At 65.5% G+C, this 22,191-nt stretch overlaps 1 protein-coding gene across 11 annotated transcripts in view; it reads right to left on the bottom strand.

The window, feature by feature from the left end:
- Positions 1–22,191, bottom strand: part of DOCK6 (dedicator of cytokinesis 6) — a 63,920-nt gene that overhangs the window by 38,764 nt on the left and 2,965 nt on the right. For all 11 annotated transcript variants that reach the window (XR_012665652.1, XR_012665653.1, XM_075121792.1 and 8 more), the window contains exons 2-14: positions 11,493–11,583; positions 9,681–9,856; positions 8,783–8,851; positions 7,873–7,984; positions 7,408–7,620; positions 6,994–7,079; positions 6,402–6,468; positions 5,070–5,219; positions 4,833–4,913; positions 4,210–4,366; positions 2,981–3,105; positions 2,626–2,719; positions 1,960–2,122 (exon numbers count right to left, since the gene is read on the bottom strand). Coding sequence is in view for 9 of the 11 variants with exons in the window: in XM_075121792.1 (XP_074977893.1) it covers positions 1,960–2,122; positions 2,626–2,719; positions 2,981–3,105; positions 4,210–4,366; positions 4,833–4,913; positions 5,070–5,219; positions 6,402–6,468; positions 6,994–7,079; positions 7,408–7,620; positions 7,873–7,984; positions 8,783–8,851; positions 9,681–9,856; positions 11,493–11,583 (1,584 nt within the window). In the remaining 2 variants the exon portion in view is untranslated. The remainder of the gene's footprint in view (positions 1–1,959; positions 2,123–2,625; positions 2,720–2,980; positions 3,106–4,209; positions 4,367–4,832; positions 4,914–5,069; positions 5,220–6,401; positions 6,469–6,993; positions 7,080–7,407; positions 7,621–7,872; positions 7,985–8,782; positions 8,852–9,680; positions 9,857–11,492; positions 11,584–22,191) is intronic.

Below are 22,191 nucleotides of genomic sequence, written 5' to 3'. Positions count from 1 at the left end.
GGAGAGATCGGGGGGCCACAGCTCAGGGCTGCCGTGGGAAAGGCTGGCATCGCTACCCACAGGGAAACTGAGGCAGAGAGGGCCTAGCAGAGCTGGGATTAGAACCAGGTGCCCTGTGGCCATCGCACTAGCCACGAGCCCATGTTGCCTATGATCCCCAGCTCTCAGGCACAACTATCCCCCCCCCGCCCGCCCTCTGCAGCCAGGGGGCCTGAGCCAGGCTGGGGACCCTGGGTCTGTGAGCGGGATCGGCTCCTTTGGGTGCTGCCTGTGGGGGCGGAGCCCAGGTGGTCTCCCTGAAAAGCCAGTCGGTCCCCCCGCCACGATGCCGATTGCCCCCCCCCGCTCTCAGCCTGCCCACTCCTCCCCCGGCAGATGGAGGGCCAGGCTGGCACCAGGACATGATCAGGCCCCACGGGACGGCGGAAGAAACCCACACGGAGCCTCACCGCTGCGAGGGATGGCCCGGAGAGCACACGCCCAGCTGGCCGCGGGGACCCCGGCTCCAGGGCGCGCCGAGATGAGGGGCCAGGCCGCGCCAGCCAGGCCGCTGGATCTGGAGGACCCTGGCTCCCAGGGGACGGACACGCCTCACGGGGTCTCTGGCACCGAGCGCCGGAGCCTCCCTCCCTCCCCCCCACATCTCCCCTGGGAAATAAATGAACCTGGGGCAGGGGGGAGCCACCCTCCTCCTCGAGCTGATTGGAGAGAAAGTGACTCTGGCTTCTACAGGGGCGCGAGGGAAAAGCTCCCCCATAACACAGCTCTGCCGGTGGCCCTCAATCCCGACCTGCAGCCCCCGCTGTCCCAGCCCCTGGCTCCCCCCAGCTCTGCCAGTGCCCCTCACTCCCGACCCGCAGCCCCCACCAACCCAGCCCTGGGCTCACAGCCCTGCTGCTGCCCCTCACTCCCAACCCACAGCCCCCTGCTAGCCCAGCCCTGCCCCCCAGCTCTGCCAGTGGCCCTCACTCCTGACCAGCAGCCCCCTGCCAGCCCAGCCCTGCCCCCCCAGCCCTGCCGGTGCCCCTCACTCCCAACCCACAGCCCCCTGCTACTCCAGCCCTGCCCCCCAGCTCTGCCGGCGGCCCTCACTCCCAACCCACAGCCCCCTGCTACCCCAGCCCTGCCCCCCCAGCTCTGCCGGCGGCCCTCACTCCCAACCCACAGCCCCCTGCTACCCCAGCCCTGCCCCCCCAGCTCTGCCGGCGGCCCTCACTCCCAACCCACAGCCCCCTGCTACCCCAGCCCTGCCCCCCCAGCTCTGCCGGCGGCCCTCACTCCCAACCCACAGCCCCCTGCTACCCCAGCCCTGCCCCCCCAGCTCTGCCGGCGGCCCTCACTCCCAACCCACAGCCCCCTGCTACCCCAGCCCTGCCCCCCCAGCTCTGCCGGCGGCCCTCACTCCCAACCCACAGCCCCCTGCTACCCCAGCCCTGCCCCCCCAGCTCTGCCGGCGGCCCTCACTCCCAACCCACAGCCCCCTGCTACCCCAGCCCTGCCCCCCCAGCTCTGCCGGCGGCCCTCACTCCCAACCCACAGCCCCCTGCTACCCCAGCCTTGCCCCCCCAGCTCTGCCGGCGGCCCTCACTCCCAACCCACAGCCCCCTGCTACCCCAGCCCTGCCCCCCCAGCTCTGCCGGTGGCCCTCACTCCCAACCCACAGCCCCCTGCTACCCCAGCCCTGACTCCCCACACCCCATCTTTGTTGTTGCCCTTCAGAAGTCAGACTACCCCTACAGTCACATTTTCCCAGCGGCTTTCGTGGGTGCACTCAGGGCTGGTAGCCAGCCCCTCTGGCCGTACCAGGGGTCCCAGCGGACGCGCCCGGCCCTACTGATCAGCAAAGCGCCCATCTGATCGCCGATTGCGCAGTGCCCGGGTGTCGCCGCATGGCCAGTGACTCCCCAGGAGAGGCCAGCAGCCCACGCGCTCACGGGTGCCCACTCGGCTGCCACCCACCTGTAGGTGGTGTGGGGGACATAGACCTCCCGGGCTGGGAACTCCAGGATCTCCTTGGTAGGCCGCACCCGGGGGTCCGGGTAGGGCTTGACGTGCAGCAGCTCCGGGGAGAGGCAGTAGTAGGGGCTCTCGGGCGCCGGCGAGATGTCCACCTTGAACTGAGCTGCAGAGAGGAGGCGACGGGCCGTAAGGATCTTAGCGCTATGGGGCCGGTGCATGGGGCAGACCCCCAGGGCCAGAGCCGGCCCGGTGCCTGATGGGAAAGGAGGGCCATGGCTACGCTAACACACAGGACTGAGCCCAGGGGCTGGTGGGAAGGGGCCCAAGGAAGAATCCAACCGGGGAAGGCACCTGGCCCCTGGCCCAGGGCAGGGAAAAGGTGGGACCCGGGAGGGGGCGGGGCTTGGAGGTGCAGGGGGCAGGGTTTGGAGCTCCCCTCCCCCAGAGCTGCCGGAGGCTCCTTTGGCCTCGATGTAGGTTAGAGCAGCCGTGAGGGTTGCCCTGGGTGCAGCGGCCATTGCGGGTGTGGCTCTGTGGCTGCACCTGGGGCCCCGCCCCCTGAAGGGGGCATAGTCAGCTTCCCCGGGGGGCCTTACTGCTGCGTATGGGCCCCTAACCGCCCCCCCCCCCAGTACACAGAGCCCACACCGTCCCTGCCAGCCGCACCTGTGACGGGCCGCAGCCGGCGCAGCAGTGAGGACGGGCGCCTCATGTCCGCCAGGAACTTGTACAGGTCCTCGGTGCTCAGCCGGTCGCCTTCCTGCGGGGGCCGGGCGAGCGTGAGAGCGGAGGGGGCTGCGGCGTCTGGCACCAGCCCCCAGAGCCACAAGGCGGCCAGGCGCCCCCAAAGCAAACACACCCCATAGCCCCAGCTGCCCCAAGCCAAATGCTGCCCATCACACAACGAGCAGCTCCACCCCCCAAGCACCCTAAATGCTGCCTCCATCCACCCCAAGCCCCACCTGTCCTAAAAGCAAAGCAATCCCTACCAGGGCCAGCAGGGGGCGCCCCGCCCCGTTACCTGTTTGAAGAAGTTGGTGACGGTCAGGGTGGCGGGGCGGAAGCTGCCGAAGCTGCACGGCTCCTCCCCGGCGCTCACACGCTCCAGCGTCCTCCGCTTGCGCTCGTTCCAGGTGCCCCGGCGCTCTGCCGGGGAGGGGTGGGGTGGTCACCGCGGGCAAGGGGGCTCCCAGCGGGCAGGCCCAGCAAAGCCCCCCGGGCCGTGCCAACCGGCGACGCGCCCGGCTCCACTGGGCCTGCCGGCCGCCCAGGGAGAAGCCCGGTAGCGCCCAGACTCTTCTCGGGGGGCCCCCAGCTCAGCTAGATGACGAAGGGTTGGGTTTTTTTGCAGCCACCTCTGGGGTGGGAGGCAGCAGCTGCCTAAACAGCCACTGGTAAGAAACCTGCGGCCCACTGTACCCACGGGGGGCGGGTGCGGCCAGCGCTCAGACACGGGGAACAGGAACCGTTAACCCCCCACAGCAGCCAGGACCTCCTGCAGCACAGCACCCCCTAGCTCGGGCCCAGGGCTCTGGGGCCAGCCCTGCCTGCCAGGGGCCAGTGCCCCCCGCTGAGCCCCATCCCGCCCTGGGGGAACAGCGCCCCCTAGCGCCGCCCCGGGGCCAGCCCTGCCTGCCAGGGGAGAGCGCCCCCCGCTGAGCCCCATCCCGCCCCGGGGCCAGCCCTGCCTGTCAGGGGAGAGCGCCCCCCGCTGAGCCCCATCCCGCCCCGGGGCCAGCCCTGCCTGCCAGGGGAGAGCGCCCCCCGCTGGAGCCCCATCCCGCCCCAGGGGAACAGCGCCCCCTAGTGCCGCCCCGGGGCCAGCCCTGCCTGCCAGGGGAGAGCGCCCCACGCTGAGCCCCATCCCGCCCCGGGGGAACAGCGCCCCCTAGCGCCGCCCCAGGGCCAGCCCTGCCTGCCAGGGGAGAGCGCCCCCTGCTGAGCCCCATCCCGCCCCGGGGGAACAGCGCCCCCTAGCGCCGCCCCGGGGCCAGCCCTGCCTGCCAGGGGAGAGCGCCCCCCGCTGAGCCCCATCCCGCCCCGGGGCCAGCCCTGCCTGCCAGGGGAGAGCGCCCCCCGCTGAGCCCCATCCCGGGGGCACTGGGGCCAGCACCGAGCCAGAGGGCAGAATGCCCCCTACCAAGCCCGGCAGCGCCCCCCAGCCCCAGGCTGCGGGGAACGTGGCGCCAGGGAGGTCTCCGGACCGCGCCCAGGCCTGTGCCCCACGTGCTGCCCCCCCGCCGGGCTCACCGCTCTCGGCGTCGGCGGCCTCGCGCTCCAGGGCCCCGGCGGTGCTGGCGATGTTCAGCAGGTGGATGGCCGTCCAGGCGAAGGGCATGCGGTACCGGCCCAGACGGCCGCAGAACTGCTCCACCGCCCCACGCAGCTTCTCCAGCTTCTCCTTGTTCTGGGGTGGGCGGGCACCGAGTTAACGTGGCGGGGCAACCCCAGCTCACCCCGAGCCCCACACCGAGCCCTCTGGGGCACGGGGGCATTGCACTGCCACTGTCAGAGCCGTACCCCTGTTAGAGTGGGGGGGCTGGGAGCCAGGACTCCTGGGTTCTCTCCCTGGCTCTGGGAGGGGAGCAGTGCTGAGTGGCTATTGTGTGGGAGGGGTGTGCTGGGAGCCAGGACTCCTGGGTTCTCTCCCTGGCTCTGGGGAGGGCATTGGTGCTGAGTGGCTAGAGCGGGGGACGCTGGGAACTAGGACTCCGGGGTTCTCTCCCGGGCTCTGGGAGGGGAGCGGTGCTGAGTGGTTAGAGTGGGGAGCGGCTGGGAGCTAGGACTCCTGGGTTCTCTCCCAAGCCTTGGGAGGGCAGTGGTGCTCAGTGGTTAGAGCAGGGAGGACGGGCTGGCTCCGAGGCAGCACCTACCTTGGCTGTGTCCGTCTCCTTCATGACCATGTAGGGCTCACAGCAGTCCCCGATGTCCCCCTGCTGCAGTACCTTCTCCAGCTGGGGGAGAAGAGGAACAGTGACCCACTGGGGAGGGGAGTGGGGGCCAGTGCTTAGAGCAGGGGGGGTGGGCTGGGAGCCAGGACTCCTGGGTTCCAGCTCTCGGGAGTGAGGTCTAGTGGTTAGAGCAGGAGGCTGGGAGCCCCCCCCCCTCACCTTGATGACCAGGAAGATGTCGGGGGAAGGGTAGGTGATGGAGAAGATGGCGGAGCGTGCCAGCGTGGAGATGGCGGGGTGGGCGCCGGGCGCCCGCAGCAGCCCCTTCACCTGCTCCGAGTTGAGGTCGAAGTAGAAGTTCTCGGAGATCTAGGGACGGAGCAAAGGTGAGAGCAGGAGACAGAGCCCCCACGTGGGCTGGCCAGGGCCCTGCCCCTCAGCCCCCCAGCCCAGTCAGTACGGCCCAGGCCCCGCCCCTCACCCCTGGTCAGTACGCCCCAGGCCTCGCCCCCCACCCCACATCCCTGCCCCCTGGTCATTTGTGAGGAAGCAGGACTGTTCTTAATGTTTCCTCTGAATAGTGTGGGGGTACCTCAGTTTCCCCTAGGCAGTTCTTAAGTATCTAGGGGGTGGGGTAAGGGTGTATGATCATTGCAGAGCCCTAGAGGGCAGGTGTGTGCAGGGGTCTGGACACAGACAATGGCCGACACCCTGTTTCCTGGCCACTGATGGCCTGGGCCCTTCCCCCCTGCAAGGTGAGAGCTAAAGGGTTGGAGAACAAAGGACTCCGGTGACCTTCTGGCTCAGGAAAGGGACAAAGCCCAGAGGAGGGGGGGCTGGAGAGAGTTTCAGTTTGGGGCTGGCTGGGGACATGGAGTGAAGGGCAGACGTGGTTGTCTGGCTCACTGCCCCCCAGAATGGAGCCGGCTGAGGGGTCCTGTTCTCTGTACCTACAAGCTCTGTGTTAGACCATGTCCCTGTCGTCTAATAAACTTCTGTTTTACTGGCTGGCTGAGAGTCCCGTCTGACTGCGGAGTTGGGGGGCAGGACCCTCTGGCTTCCCCAGGACCCCGCCTGGGCAGACTGGCTGTGGGAAGCGCAGGGAGGGGCAGAGGATGCTGAACGCTCCGAGGTCAGACCCAGGAAAGTGGAAGCCGGGTGAGCTGTGTGTCCTGAAGACAGGCTGCTCCCAGACTGGAGACTTCCCCAGGGTCCTGCCTGGCTTTCGTGGGGAGCAGTTCCAGAGCATCGCCCGGGGACCCCGTGACCGTCCAGCCCAGGCCACGCCCCTCACCCTGCATCCCCGCCCCCTGGTCAGTACGGCCCAGCCACACCCCCTGTCCCGCATCCCCGCCCCTCTGCCCAGTAGGTATAGACCAGGCCAGGACATGCCCCTCACCCTATGTCCTTGGCTCCCCGTTCAGTCAGTACAGCCCAGGACAGGCTCCCCGCCCACCCATCTGGTCAGTACAGCCGAGGACACGCCCCTCACCCTGCGTCCCCGCCCCCCTGGCCTAGCACATGCCCCGATGGGGCGGGGCCATCGGGTACCTTTTTCTTTTCCTTGATATCATACAGGGCAAGTGTCCCGAAGATGGGCTCGATCTCGATCTCAAACCTGGCACCAGAGAGACGGCGAGCGCATCAGGACCCTTCAGCTGGGAGCAACAGCCCCACAGCCACCCCCCAGCCCCACACCCCTCGGCACTCAGGGGGCAGTGTGGCCTAGGCGGCTGCAAGCCAGGACACCTGGGTTCCATTCCAGGATCTGCCACTACTCACTGGGCCGCCATGGCGAAGCCCCACCCCCAGTGCCTCAGTTTCCCCTCCAACACAGATATCATTGCCCCCACATGCCCCCCAGTGGTCCTAGGGATGAGCAGGGCTCAGCATGGACATCCAACGCTGAGCTGTTCGCCCGCACAGCCAGCCCCTCCTCCCATTCTGCGGGGGGGAGCCAGGGGACCCCACCCTACCCAGAGACCTCTCCTCCCCCTGCTGGACAGGCCCAGCCTCCAGGGCAGTTCGCTTGGCTCTGGCAGGCTCCTCCCCGCAGCGGGGATGGAAACACTACCTCCCCCCAGCCCCAGGGAGCCCCCGCAGCCCCTAGCTCCCTCGCTGTGATGATGGGGGGGCGACCTACTTGAGAGACAGGCACTTCACCAGGATCCGCTGGCCGAAGTGCTCCCGGGGCACCTCGGGCAGGCTGCAGCGCTCCACCGCCTCGTCCTGCCGGCAGGGGGAGCAGCGGTGAGAGTGGCCTCTCGAACCCGGGGCCCCCAGCCCGCCCCACGCAGCCACCCCGACCCAGCCTTTATACCCGCTGCACACGCAGGCCCTGCGGCCTTGCAAAGACACCAGGGCTCTATTCCCGGCTCTGCCACTGACTTCAGCTCTGTGCCTCAGTTTCCCCTCCCCCCGGGTATGTTTAGACTGAGAGCTTGTTGGGGCAGGGCCCAGCCCAAAGAGGGGGCCCCGATCTCGCTTGGGGCATTGGGACACCACCTTAACACACCTAGGAAAGGGGACCCGGCCCGTTCCCCGAGGCGGGGCTCACCTCGTCGGGGGCGGGGAAGAGGGCCAGGAGCTCCGGGTGCCGGTTCTCCTTGCGCAGCTCCTCGTTACGCCGGTCGACCTCCTCCATGGCCGTGTGCTCCAGCAGGGTGGGCAGCAGCGGGTCGGCCACCGAGTTCTTCAGGTCGAAGATGCTGGAGGCCCAGCTGCCCCGGGGCGTGTCGTCCAGGGAGGGCGAGCGGCGCTTCAGCTCCTCCTGGGGGGGGTGGGGTGGGGTGAGGGGGCGCCAGGCCGCCTCCCACCACCCCAGGCCAGCCCAGCCCTGTCACCCCACAACACCCCCGTCCCAGCCCCCCCAACATCCTCCCTCTACCCCAATGTCCCTCCGGCCCAGCCCCCCGACCCCTGCAGGTGATACGGCCATCCCAGCCAGGCCTCTTTCCCTCCAGAACCCCCAGCTGGGGCCACGCTCTGCCCAGGGGCATCCTCCCTCGCCCCCTGGCCTCACCGGCTCCTCCGCGGCCTCGTCCAGCTCGAAGACCTGCCGGGGCAGCCCCCTCTGTCTCTGCCGCTGCCGCTCGGCCGTGTGGGGGCTGTACATGGTGCTGAGACGCTGGTACCTGCGGGCGCGGGGAGCCTTGGTCACATCCCCCGGCCCCCCGCAGCGCAGCCCCACAATGGGAGCGAGGGAGTGCGGCGGGGGAGACCAGGCTATTGCCTGGGGGATGCGGGGAGAGGTGCAAGAAAGGATAGTTCCCATCATCCTCCCCCTTTATTTCAGCCACATGATGGGTCGCCCTTGCATAGGGGAGGGGGGCAGGGAACAACACACCTGGATCACCCCAGCCCAGGTAGAGAGGGGCGGGGACTCGGGTCGGAGCACAGGAAAGGGAGCCAGGAACTAACCACCCCTGCTCTGTGCCTTGATTTCTCCATCTGTAAAACAGGGGTTGGTGCTCCCCTCCTTCCCAAGGATTCAGCTGCTGTGTAACCCGGGCTGAGGGACGGACAGATGGGCAGAGGACAAACAGCCCATTGTCCCTTGGCCAAGCCACCAGTTGCGCCCGCCTCCGGAACACGAGGCAGAGCCGGGCTCGGCTGACCGAGCCCCAGGCACCAGGAGAAACAAGGTCCCTTTCTCCAAGGACTGAACGGATCCGGTTACCAGGAGTTTGGAAGCCCATAGTGGGCGGCTGGCTCTGGTATAGCTCCGGGCAACCCAGCCACGCGCCGGCGTGCTGGGCCCATCCCCCTGGCCTCCCGCCAGGCATGTAGTGGGCCAGCGATTTCAGCCTGCGGGGAGAGGGGACGGGAGACAGGCCTGGCTCCAAAGCGCAGCACTGGAAGCCGTCCACGGGCGCTGGCTCCGGGCTCGCCCTGCCCCCTCCGACCAGCCGCGGGGTGCTCCGCCAACTTACTTCCTCCGCACCACCAGCCAGTCCTCCGTGTAGACCTGCACCGCGTCCCGCACCCGGGCATCCAGCTTCCTGGCGGGAGGGAAACACACAGGGCTCGCCTCCGAATCAGCGGGGGGAGGGACGAGGGCAGGGGACGCCTGGGCAGCTCCAGGGGGCAGCGGGTACACCACAACCCCAGGGGCCTCTTTTCCAACCCCGCAGCCTTCAGAACTGCCAGGACACCTGGGTTCCCGCTTCCTGGCTCTGCCGCTGGCTGGCTGGGTGACCTTGAGCAAGTCACTCTGCCGGCATTCATTAATTATAACTCCCTAATTAAGCCTCGTCACAGCCCCCGGGGGCAGGCAAGGAGCATTATCCCAGCCATGCGTCCAGGCCGGGGACGTGCCAAAGTGGAGGAATGCTCAAATGCCCCGTCTCAAAGCACCCCTTGTGCAGCAGAGGACGGGGCTGAGCCAGGCACAGGGTGTGCACGGCAAGGGGGCGAGACACAGAGAGGGTGGGGGGTGATCACGGGGCTGGAAGCCGAGAATTCATGAGCTCTGATGCCTCAAGTCCCCACCCCTGTCCGGTCTGTATCGCTCAGGCCACGCCCCTTATCCAGAGTCCCCGCCCCCATCCAGTCTGTATAGCCCAGGCCAGGCCCCTTGTCCTGAGTCCCCGCCTCCCCAGTCTGGTCAGTCCCCAGAAACTGGTGGCTCAGTTTCCCCAGGGGGAGGACAAAATGTCCCAAGACATAGGACCCTGTGCTAAATGCGCTGCCCCCTGCTGGTGGCTGGGCAGTACTGAGATGCTAACTTGCCGTGCCCCATCCAGGGCTGGTGGTCTCTTGCACCACCACACAGGGCCAGGTCCCACCCCACTCCCACATTCAGCAGCAAGCCCCGGCCCAGGCACCCACCCCTCGTCGGGTAACCCCGGTTCCAGCGTGCGGCATTCCCGCGGCTCCCGGACCACCTCCACGTCATCAGCGGGGAACTCGACCAGGTCACGGAGTGGGCCAGGCTCCACCTCGGGAGGGTGGGCAGCCAGGTACTCCTCGAAGTCCACCGGCTCCACCACCTCCGTCAGCGGCACCTGCAGGGACAGACCGGTCAGCACAGGGCGGGATCGTCCCAATGCAGCCAGGGCAGCTCCCTGCAAACCCCACCCCACCGCTGCCCCCTGCTGGTGGTTGGAGCTGGGACAGCCCCAGTGTGGACCCCCAAGGATGAGACAGGCTGCGCTCCCCACAGCGGTGGGATAAGCTAAGGGTTAGAGCAGGGGGCTGGGAGCAGGACTCCTGGGTTCTATCCCCGGCTCCGGGAGGGGAGTGGGGTCCAGTGATTGGAGCAGGAGACTCAGGACTCCTGGGTTCCTTTGCCAACAGTGTGCAATCTGGGGTACCACATCACTGCCTGACTGAGCAGGGAGAGCGACCCCGGCTGAGCTCCTGGCAGCCCGGCACAGCTGAGAGTCAGTATCGACTGGGAATAGAGCGCCCCAAGCGAACCCCCAGCATCACTCCCTGCAGCCCCCCGGCTCCTCCCCAGGCATCCTCCCAGACTGGCCACTGAGAGGCGGCAGGAAGTCGGGCAGCTGCCGGCACGTGGCTGGCCAAGGGGGCTCTCTCAATACTCCCGGGCTGGGCGGGGGCCACGCCGGCTGACGGGAGGGGGCACGGGTAGCACAAGCCATCTGTGCCAGAGGAAATCTCAGCGCCGACCTGCTCACAAGCGCCTGCCGGGCCGGCACTAACCGGGCAGGAAGTGAGGGCAAGACACTGAAACCACACGGGAAAGGGAAGGGGAAACCAACGCGGTTAGATCTAAAGCGCGCCAGAACCCTCCCCCTTGGCGCCTGGCCCCAGCCACTCGGCCTGGGGCTCCCGGAGGCCAATGCGCCGGCCCTGAGCCTGCCAGCACATGGGACCGGGAGACGGATGGAAACACCCCATTCTCCACGGCATGCTCCCCCCAGTGCAACCCCCCTGCTCTAACCACTAGCCCCCCACTCTCCTCCCAGAGCTGGGTAGAGAACCCAGGAGTCCTGGCTCCCAGTCTTCTCCCCCCACCCACTCTAGCCACTAAACCCCACTCCCCGTCTAACAGCTCCACCTCCTGTTAAAGCTCAGCGGGTTCGCCGCCGGGAAAGGCCGCAGCCACGGGACAAGAGGCAGCGCGGGAGAGAGGCCTGGAAACCGTTGTAGAGGGGGAGTCCGCGCCGTCCCCCTCCCTGCCGCGGGCCCCTCGCTAAGCCCCCAAGGGCCCCCAGGGTCCTGGAGCAGAGAAGGGACGACAGGGAACAGCGCGGCTGGCTCCTCGCCCGGGTGCTGGGGCCCTCACCACGGCCCCATGTCTAGCGGGGGCCACGAGCCGGCTCCAGCCGCGACTCCCAGCCCTCGGCAGCGCCAGCTCGGGCAGGAGGGTGCCGCCTTTACACACCGAGGTGGCAGGTTCGATGCCTGCTGCTGCCCCCCCCCGCCCCCCCCCCCGAGCCCAGAGTGGTGGGCGGGGTCGGGCAAGACGGGGATGGGAAGGGCGGGACCAGTGAGGTAGAGTCCCGGGACGTTCCCATGATGCTTTGGGAAGGGGAGAGGCTACAGGGGAAGAGCCAATGGCAGGTGCCGGCGGTGACGTTCCCCAAGGTGGCTCTGTCCCCCACTAGTGGCCGGACCACGTTGAGAGCCCGTCAGTGCCGGGGGCTGAGGGACGCGGGGCGCTGGGGTACTCACCAACTGCTGGGAGCCACTGCGCTTCTTGGAGAGCTGGGGGGACCCGCCGTACTCCCGGGACACCTGCTTCCGCACCTCGGCAGCCACCGTCCTGCAAGAGACACGGGTCAGGGGAGATAGCGCCCTGGGCTCGGCCGATCCCGCGGGGCAGGGAGCCGGACGAGGGGGGCTGGGGGTTCGGGCAGGGGGCCATTCGCTAGTCCTTTCTGTCCCCCAGTCCTCTGGTCTAACCACTAGGTCACATTCCCACTCCGAACAGAACCCAGGAGTCCAGGCTCGCAGCCCTGGCCCCCCCCAACCCCCGTGAACTCCCCCCTCTGTGCCCGGCTGCAGATTAGATCAAACAAGACCTGCACTGCACACAGCTGAGCTGGAGAAATGCGCGCCCAGCCCCAGGCCAGCAGCTGCTGTCCCCCCCTTCCCCACCCAGGGCTGCGCTGCCCCCGGCCCCTCCCTCCCCGCCCCATCTCCCATCACAGCCCAACTTTGCTCTCTCAGCTGCAGCTGGCCTGGCAGGCTCTGAGCTCCCCTCCACGAATCGCCCCAAGGCCTGGGGGTGGCACCAGCGAGCCTGGGGGAGCCTCCTTGCTTCACCACAGCATTTGGTTTTTAATTCCCCTTCTCTCAGTGATGTGCACTGAGGACACCCGGGCTCTGCTACTGACTCCCTGTGTGACCTTGGGTAAGTCATTGGGCTGCCCCGTGCCTCAGTTTCCCCCACCTGTAACATGCCGCTAATGATCCTTCCATTTTTCTCTCACTGGGTTAGGGACTGTCCCGCACTGGATCTGTGCAGTGCCTGGCAAGACGGGGCCCCGATCACTGCTGGGGTCCGGGCAGCACCCAACACGACGGGGCCCTGATCTCGGTGAGGGCTCCTACGTGCTACCGTAATACACCTACTGCTAGGTAAGGGAGTTGGCAGGAAACAGCAGGCCTGGGTTTAGTAGATCTGCAAGCTCTCTCCAAAGGTGGTTACCATCACCCCCGTTTCACAGATGGGGAAACTGAGGCACAGAGCAGGGAAGGGGCTTGCCCCAAGGCACCCAGCAAGCCAGTGGCAGAGGCAGGAATAGAACCCAGGAATCCTGCTGTCACGGCGTGTGGGGGAGTCCAGGCCCTGCACCCCTCTTCCTGGGATTCACTGAGACTCTCAGCCAGCCAGTAAAACAGAAGGTTTATTGGACAACAGGAACACAGTCCAAAACAGAGCTTGTGGGTACAACCAGGACCCCTCAGTCAAGTCCTTCTGGGGGAGCAGGGAGCTTAAACCCCAGCCCTGGGGTTCCCTGCGTTCCTCCACCCAGCACCAAACTGAAATTAAACCCCCCCAGCAGGCTCCCTCCTGCAGCCTCTGTTCACATTCCTGGGCAGAGGTGTCCCCTCCCCCGCCCCCTCCTGGCTCAGGTGACAGGCTCTCAGGTCTCCCATCCCCAGGGCACATTCCCAGGTCAACACTCCCCCCTCCCTGCTGCGTCACATCTCCCCCCCCTTCAAGACTGAACTGAGCGGGGTCACTCTAACCAGTGACCTGGGGAAGTTCGGGGCCTCCTCTCCGGGATAGCGTGTCCGCTAGTTGGCACTTCCCTTCACGTGGACAGGTCGTAATCCTGCAGGAGCAGGCTCCATCTCAGGAGCTTGGCGTTGGCTCCTTTCATCTGGTGCAGCCAGGTCAGGGGCGAGTGGTCGGTGTAGACGGTGAAGTGTCGCCCGAAGAGATAGGGCTCTAGTTTCTTGAGGGCCCACACCATGGCCAGGCACTCCTTCTCGATGGCCGCGTAGTGTTGCTCCCGGGGTAGCAACTTCTTGCTCAGATACCCAATGGGGTGTGTCTCCCCCTTTTCATCCTCCTGCATTAACACCGCCCCCAGTCCCGTGTCTGAGGCATTGGTGAACACCACAAAGGGCTTGTCAAAGTCTGGGTTTGCCAGAACTGGGCCACGGACCAGAGCCTCTTTCAGTGCCCGGAAAGCCTCCTGGCACTGCTCGGTCCAGACCACCCTGTCTGGCTTCCCCTTCTTGCATAGCTCAGTGATGGGGGTGGCTATGGTGCTAAAGTGGGGCACAAATCTTCGGTAGCATCCTGCCATCCCAATAAAGGCTTGGACCTGCTTTTTGATGTGGGGAGCGGGCCAGTCTCTGATCACCTCCACCTTGGCTGGTTCCGGCTTTAGGCGGCCGCTCCCCACCCGGTTGGCCCAGGTAAGATACTTCCGCCATCCCCACCTTGCACTTCTCCGCTTTTACAGTCAGCCCAGCCCCCTGGAGTCGGTCCAGCACTTGTCTAACCTGGGACACGTGGTCCTCCCAGGTCTGGCTAAAGACACAGATGTCATCAATATACGCCACGGCAAAACTCTCCATCCCCCTCAGGAGCTGGTCCACCAGGCGCTGGAAGGTGGCCGGCGCTCCCTTGAGGCCGAAAGGCAGGGTCAGGAACTCACAGAGCCCCAGAGGGGTGATAAAGGCCGATTTCAGCCGGGCATCTGCATCCAGCGGCACTTGCCAGTCGCCCTTTGTAAGGTCCATGGTGGTGAGGTACCGAGCTCCCCCCAGTTTGTCTAGGAGCTCGTCCGGCCTGGGCATGGGGTAGGCATCAGATACAGTGATGGCATTGAGCTTCCGATAGTCCACGCAGAACCGGACCGACCCGTCCTTTTTGGGGACCAGCACCACCGGCGAGGGCTGGCCGATGGCTGGCTGGCTTTGGGGGTGATCATGTCCCGGACCCCTGTCCAGGTCCTGAGCAGTTTTCCCTGTGACTCGGAAGGGGGAGCATCTTATCGGCGGGTGCGACCCTGTCTGCACCCGGTGGACAGTCAGATTAGTGCGTCCAGGCTGGTTGGAAAACAGCTGTCGGGACGGATGCAGCACCCCCCTGACCTCAGCTTGCTGGGCAGGGGTTAGCTGATCCGAGAGGGGAATTGTTTCCAGGGGGGAACCAGCTCTGGTCCCAGGGAATAGATCTACTAAAGGGTCATCTCCCTGCTCCTCCCACTGTCCACACACGGCCAACACCACATTTCCCCTGGCATAGTATGGCTTCATCATATTCACATGGTACACCCGGCGGTGGTGCGCCCGGTTCGACAGCTCCACCACATAGTTTACCTCATTGAGCTGCTTGACGACCTTGAAAGGGCCCTCCCAGGCGGCCTGTAGTTTGTTCTTTCTCACTGGGATGAGAACCATCACCGGATCCCCGGTGGCGTAGGCACGGGCCCGAGCCGTGCAGTCATACCAGACCTTCTGCTTCCTCTGGGCTCTGGCCAGATTCTCCCTGGCCAGGCCCATGAGTTCAGCCAGTCTCTCTCGGAAGATCAGGACATACTCCACCACTGACTCTCCATCGGGAGTGGCCTTCCCCTCCCACTCGTCTCTCATCAGGTCCAGGGGGCCCCTCACCCTCCTGCCATATCACAGTTTGAAAGGCGAAAATCCGGTAGACTCCTGGGGCACCTCCCTGTACGCGAACAGCAGGTGAGGTAAGTACTTGTCCCAATCCTGCGGGTGCTGGTTCATAAAGGTTTTCAGCATCATCTTTAGCGTCCCATTAAACCTCTCCACCAGCCCATTGGACTGGGGGTGATAAGCTGAGGCCCAGTTGTGCCGGACCCCACATTTCTCCCACAAGCACCGGAGCAGGGCCGACATGAAGTTGGACCCTTGGTCTGTCAAGACTTCCTTGGGGAACCCCACTCGGCTGAAAATGGTCAGGAGCGCGTCGGCCACGGTGTCTGCCTCAATGGAAGCTAAGGGCACTGCCTCGGGGTAGCGGGTGGCAAAATCTACCACCACCAAGATGTATTTCTTCCCCGACCGGGTCGTCTTGCTGAGAGGCCCCACGATGTCCATGGCCACCTTCTGGAAAGGCTCCTCTATGATAGGCAAAGGTCTCAAAGCCGCTTTCCCCTTGTCCCGGGCCTTCCCCACCCTCTGACAGGGGTCACAGGATCGGCAATACTGCCGGACAGTGGTAAAGACCCCGGGCCAGTAAAAGTTCTGTAGCAACCTCTGCCGGGTGCGCCGGATTCCCTGGTGCCCTGCGAGGGGGATGTCATGGGCCAGGTACAGGAGCTTGCGGCGATACTTCTGGGGGACCACCAGCTGCCTCCTGATCCCACAGGACTCCACTTCCCTTGTGGGAGCCCATTCTCGGTACAGGAACCCCTTCTCCCACAGGAACCTCTCCTGGCAGCCTCTCCTCATGGTCCGTACCACACCGAGGTCGGCCAGATCCCTGAGCTTCCGCAAGGAGGGATCTTTCCTCAACTCGGCCTGGAACTCAGCGGCTGGGGAAGGGATGGGGACCGGTTCCCTCTCATCGGCTGGGTCTGAGGCCACAGCATCTCTGAGCCATGCCCCTCGGTGCTCCCTCCCCACCAGGGTAGGGTCCTGCGCCTCCGGTGCGGTACCCCCCCCCGAGGTCAGGGAGCAGTGCCCCGCGCCGGCTCTGGCTACGGGTCACAGCCAGGGTGGTCTGGGGCTTGCTTGGCCAGTCCTCTTTCTCCCCCCATCAAAACCTCAGTGGGCAAATGGTGGTGTATCCCCACATCCTTGGGGCCCTCCTTGGTTCCCCATTTCAGGTGTAACCTTGCCACGGGCACCTTAAATGGGGTCCCGCCCACCCGTCAGGGTCAGGTAGGTGTTGGGCACCACCCGATCTGGGGCCACCACCTCGAGTCGGGCCAGCGTCACCTCCGTGCCCGTATCCCAGTGTCCATTGACCTTCCTCCCATCCACCTCCAGGGGAACAAGGCACTTTCTCTGGAGGGACAGCCCCGCGCCCACCCTGTAAACCGAGCACCCTGAGTCCAGAGCATCCAGCCCTCTGGCGGAGCTGGCCGGGGGTACTCTTCCCTCCCGAGCAGGTGGTAAGCTGGCAGCCCCCCTTGCCTGGGCCGTCTTCCCCTCGTCCCGCTGGGTCCCTACCCAGTTAACCCTGGGTAGGTTGGGTCTGCTCAGTCTGTCCCTGAGCCTGGGGCACTGGGTACGTACGTGGCCTCTCTGGCCACAGTGATAGCAGCTCAGGTCACGTTGGTCCCCTCGAGCGGGTCGGAGGGGCCCGACGCCAGGCGTTCCCCTTTGGGGGGGGTTCTCCCTATTTCCCCGCTGGGAGGTTCCATGGTGACTCTCTCTCTGCATCGGGGGGGGCCTGTTCTTTTGGGACTCCGCCCTGCTACCCGTTGACCGACTGTTCACAAACTCGTCGGCCAGCTGCCCTGCGTGCTGGGGGTTCTCGAGCTTTTTGTCCACCAGCCACAGCCTCAGGTCGGAAGGGCACTGTTCATACAGTTGCTCCAGTACGATTAGGTCAAGCAGGTCCTCTTTAGCTCGGGCCCCAGCTGTCCACTTGCGGGCATACCCCTGCACCCGGTTGACCCGTTGTAGGTAGGTGACCTCAGGCATTTTACGCTGACTCTGGAACCTTCTCCGGTACATCTCGGGGGTCAGCCCAAACTCACGGAGCAGGGCCTCTTTGAACAGTTCATAGTCCCCTGCCTCCGCCCCTGTCATTCGGCTGTACACCTCCACGGCTTTGGGGTCCAATAAGGGGGTGAGAAATTGGAGCCTGTCGGCAGGGTCAACCCTGTGCATCTCACAGGCATTCTCAAAGGCCATCAGGAAGCTATCTATGTCCTCCCTCTCCTTCCGCTGGGCCAGGAAGCACTTATCAAAGTTCCTTGCAGTCTTGGGTCCCCCCGCACTCACCGCAGCCGTGGCCCCACTGCTCCTCAGCCTGGCCAGCTCCAGTTCATGCTGTCTTTGTTTCTCCTTCTCCTCCTGCTCATGCCTATGTTCCCTCTCCTCCTGATGTTCCCTCTCCTCCTCCTCCTGCTCATGCTTACGTTGTTTCTCATGATCCTCCAGCTCCCTCATTTTCATCTCCCTCTCCCATTCCAGCCGCCTCCACTCCAGGGATGGGGAGCTCCGCCGGGAGGATCCCCTGCTGGCTGCCGGGGTCAGGGTGCCCTCAGTATTCGCTGGGCTTCCCCCAACCCCTCCCCCAGGCATAGGTAGGAAGGGTCTCGGGATGTCCTTGGCAGCAGTCTGACCCCTCCCAGCTCGGTCAGGCCCCAGGGCCCACGCTGCGTCCGCCGGGCGGCTTTCCTCCGGGACAGGGATCGGGTCATCCAAGCGATCCCTCTCCTCCAACTGGGCAATCAGCTGTTCCTTGGTGGACCTCCCGACGCGCAGCCCCCTCTGCCTGCACAGCTCCACCAGGTCGCTCTTCAGGCGTTTAGCGTACATCTCCCTGCTGGCCACTCGCAGGCCTGGGCAGCTTCCCACGGTTTCCAGGAAAAACCCCTCGTGTGCCAGTCCTTCTTGAGGTCACCACCTCTTTGCCAGGGTCGAGCTGCAAACTCCTCCGCCTCTGGGACCGCTCGCTGCAATCCCCCGGGGGACCCTGTTACTGCAAAAGTCCTTCTCTCTGGTCACACACTCCCAGGGGTTAACCGCCCCCTGAAACCGTCTCTCTCTGAATCTTCAGCACGCCTGGTCCCCGTCAATCCCCCTTTGTTTTACTGCTCCCCAGTCACTTACTGCAGGAAGCGCCGTTCACGGGGTGCAGTACATCCCACCGCTGCCACCAGTTGTCACCGAGTGTGGGGGAATCCAGGCCCTGCACCCCTCTTCCTGGGATTCACTGAGACTCTCAGCCAGCCAGTAAAACAGAAGGTTTATTAGACAACAGGAACACAGTTCAAAACAGAGCTTGTGGGTACAACCAGGACCCCTCAGTCAAGTCCTTCTGGAGGAGCAGGGAGCTTAGACCCCAGCCCTGGGGTTCCCTGCGTTCCTCCACCCAGCACCAAACTGAAACTAAACCCCTCCAGCAGGCTCCCTTCTCAGCCTGTCTTCTCATTCCTGGGCAGAGGTGTCCCCTCCCTCCCTCTCCCCCTCCTGGCTCAGGCTCTCAGGTCTCCCATCCCCAGGGCACATTCCCAGGTCAACACTCCCCCCTCCCTGCTGCCTCACATCCTCACACCAGCATCCCTGGCACAAGTGATCTGGAAGCAGGGACGCTCTCCTGCACTGGCAGTGGATCCTCTGCTGCCTTTAGCACCCCCGTCCTGGGAGGGGGGGCCCCCGAATTCCTTCTAGCTCAGCAGCGACTGCAGGGCGGTGCCTCCGAGAAGCCGACACGTGGCCCGCCGTCAGCCCAGTTGGGTGAAGTCAGCCCTGGCCCCCGCTCAAGTTCCCGGGGGGGGGCAGGGGTGGGAGCATCATGATGAGCGGACGTCCCGCCCCCCCCATCGCAGACAGGCACTGCTGGGCGCATGTGAAAGGCGACAGGTGCTGCCAGGTGGCCCCGCACCCGGAGATCTCCCCACGGCGACACAGAGACAGCTGCGAGTGGCACCTGCCTGCCCAGAGAGGGGGCGCTCGGAGCACAGGCGCCAACCGGGTGGGAAATCCCTGGGGGCGGGGGGGCTGCTGAAAAGGAGGGTCTGTCATCTCCCGGCCCCCCGCTTCAAGCAACGACTTTATCTGCTTCATGTCACTTAACCCAAGCCAGGCCTATACCAGAGCAAGGGGAAAAGCAGGGAGCTAGTGTTCGAGAGGGGAGTCAGGAATCCTGGGTTTTGGCCTGGCAGGGGAGCGGGGTCTAGGAGTTAGAGCAGGGGCGTGGGGGTCAGGACTCCTGGGTTCTCTCCCAGCTCTGGCAGGGGAGCGGGGTCCAGGGATTAGACCATGGGGGCTGGGGGTCAGGACTCCTGGATTCTGTCCCGGCTCTGGGAGGGGAATGGGGTCTAGTGGATAGATTTCAACTTTTCAGTGGGGGGAAAAAAAAAATTAACTAGTCAAACCAGCAACTTTCAGCCCCAACCTTCCCCCTCTGAAACGGGGCCACAGCGCTTCCGAGGCGGAGCCGAGAATCAAACCCAGGTGTCCGAGGCCCTGCCCAGCGCCTTCCCCACAATCCGGGCCGGAGTCAGCTCTGACGTGCCCGAAGCTCCGCACGGCTGGCCCTGCTCCGAGACACGGAGGCATCCGCAGATGCGAGCGCAGAGCGCAGGACGGGCACTGGGGGCAGCTCCCTGCCCCGCCGGAAGGGAGAGGCCCCCGAAGAGCCGAGCGTCTCCAGGCCAGCAGCTCTGCAAACTCCAGAGCAGACCCTGAGCGGGTCTGAAGCCAGCGGCTCCCCGGGGGCCCAGTTCACGCAGTGCACTGAACGGCACAGGCCAGTGGCACTACCCGCCCCAGTCCCGCTCGCGCTCTCTACCCTCGCTCCGGCCGGGGACTCAGAGCACGGCACAGGGCCCCGGCTGGGCACCCGTCTGGCTGGGGCTGGCAGTGCCAGGCTTCGCAACTCAGCCATGGCGCAGCAGCTGCCGGGCCGGCCTCCCCAGCTCAGCGCTCAGCCCGGCTTCCTGGGGAGATGGATGTTTTTCCAGCTGGCTCCTCGGCCAGGCTCCCACGCTCCGGCAGCGGGGCCCAGCCGGGGAGGGAGGGAGAGGAGTCGTCAGGGTGGCAGGCTAGTCCTGAGCCCCAAGCTAGGCCAGCAGGGACCCCAGGTTCCCTGGGCGTCAATGCTGCCGGGACTGCAGGGCACGCGACCACCCTAGAGGCTTGCGGCTCAAAGCCTGGTGCAGACAAGGCCTGAGGGTCACTGCCCCCCACCCACCCCCCTGGGAAAGCTGACCTGCCCCCGGGACAATAAAGCCAGCGACAAACCACACCGAGGTTTTAACTGCGGGATTCCTGCAGGCAGCGCCCCAATCCCACGCACAGGGGCCGTTAATGCCCGGGCCCAGTGGGGGGCTCGGCCCCCTAAGGGAAGCGGCGCCCCCCAGTTGGAGGGGAGAGACTGCAGCGACCAGAGCCGGGATTTCGTCAGGACTCCAGGGTCCCTCCCCATCACTCCCACGTGCCAGGGCCCCGGGATTACAGCACTTGCAAAGGGTGGTACCCACAGCAGCACAGCGCCCCCTAGCACCACACTGGGGCATTGGGTCCCGGAGGCAGAGAGAGCGCCCCCTACAGCACAGGCTAGAAGTATCGGCCTGGGGAACAAATACTTCACACCGGGCTCTCGAGTCTAGCAGCCGAAGGAGGCTGGAAGTGGGAGTGAGATGAACTCAGACTGGAAAGGAAGGGAATGGACCCTGGGTGCAATTCGCCCCGGGCTGCGGTGGCTTCTCCATCCAGGCAGAGGGTCTGTCCAGGGTGAGGAACGGAATCGGGGCACCCGGCGGCCGGTCAGACCAGCTGCTCACCGGGGTCCCCTCGGGCCCTGGAATCCACAACGCCAGGGGAGTGGTCCAGCCGCGGGACAGCCTTCCTGCCCCCTCCCCTCCTCCGGGGCAGGCCCAGCCAGGAGCTCAGGGCAGGGGAAGTGGGGCGGTGCCATGTCTGGGGGAGGATGTGCAGGCCGTAAATAAGCTGCAGTCAACCTGGCCCTGTGTGTGTGGGTGGGGGCGGGGAGGGGCACATCTGTCCGGCTCCGAGGTGCCGGGATAGGGCCAGGAAGCCTGGTGGCGACTGGTTCCCTCTCTCCGGTACGCTGGCTGTGGGGAGGGGGAACCCGGCCACCTGCAGCCCCACAGTAACACCGGGCCCCCTTTAGCTGAAGGGAGTCAGGCCCCCAAGTAACTCAATGGGAGCCCGGCACCTAAATCCCTGCCTTGGCTCTCATCCAGCATGGGCCACCCGCCTCTGCAGAGGCTAGGGGAGATCACTCACCCCCCTTACAGATGGGGAAACTGAGGCAAGGAGGGATGCCTGGCCCGATGTCACCAGCAAAGCCAGGATTGTCTTGCCAGATTGTGAGTTCCCGCATCGCGGACTCTGTCCTCGCCAGCTCCCCACAGGCTGGGAGCTAGGGGCGAATGGGAGGGGTTGGGGTAGGGACAGTCGCCCTGCGCTCCTGGGACTAGCTCAGAGACAGGCTCCTGCCGCAGGCTGTACGATGGATTATTTATGGATTCTGTGATAGCACCTTGGAGCCTTGTGATCGCTGCAAGGGCCCCGCCCTGGAGCAGTGGGGAGGCTCCCCTGCTGTGCCGGGTGCTGTGCTGGGTGCTGTACAGAGTCCTTGCCAGAAGGGGCTCACAGTCCAATGAGACAAGAGGGGGGAGGGAGGACTTTTGTGCCCATTTTTGCAGCTGGGAGAACCAAGGCCAAGAGAGTGGAGGGAAAGGATGGTGCAGTGGTTAGAGCGCTGGCCTGGGCCCTGTGAGGCGCCCAGATACCCCGGGGATGGGGATCAGACAAGTACCTTAGATGCGTAAATGAAGAGACTTGCCCAAGGGAGTCTGCAGCCCGGGCAGGTCCCCCAGGTCCCAGACCCGTCTCTTACGCCCCCAAGCTAACCCCACGGGACGTGTCTCTGCCCGCTGCCCCTCTGCCTTCCCCTTGGAAACCAGCGGGGCCAAGTGCAGCCACAGGCCCGGCGGCCCAGCCCGCCGCACACACATCCGCCACCAGGAGCCTGGCGAAGGAAAGAGGAAGCCGAAAGCAACCACAGAGGCAGGGGGAGGGAAGAGCCCAGAGCACTGAATTATTCACACACCTGCTCCCCGCTTGCTGCCAGCTCATGAGATGACCCAAAGGCCCCGGCATCGTCCATTTTGCAACCCTGCCCCAACACACACCCCGGAGATCCTGCTCTTACTCCTTTGGTTATTGCCAGGCGACTGCCGGACGCTGAGCTGGGTTGTGTGTGGAGTTGGGGGGTTTGGTTTTTTTACAG

Source organism: Caretta caretta, chromosome 20 (assembly GCF_965140235.1).
Source record: "Caretta caretta isolate rCarCar2 chromosome 20, rCarCar1.hap1, whole genome shotgun sequence".
NCBI classification, from domain to species: domain Eukaryota; kingdom Metazoa; phylum Chordata; order Testudines; family Cheloniidae; genus Caretta; species Caretta caretta.
Note: the sequence above shows the minus strand (reverse complement) of the source record. Positions and strands in the feature narration are given on the sequence as shown.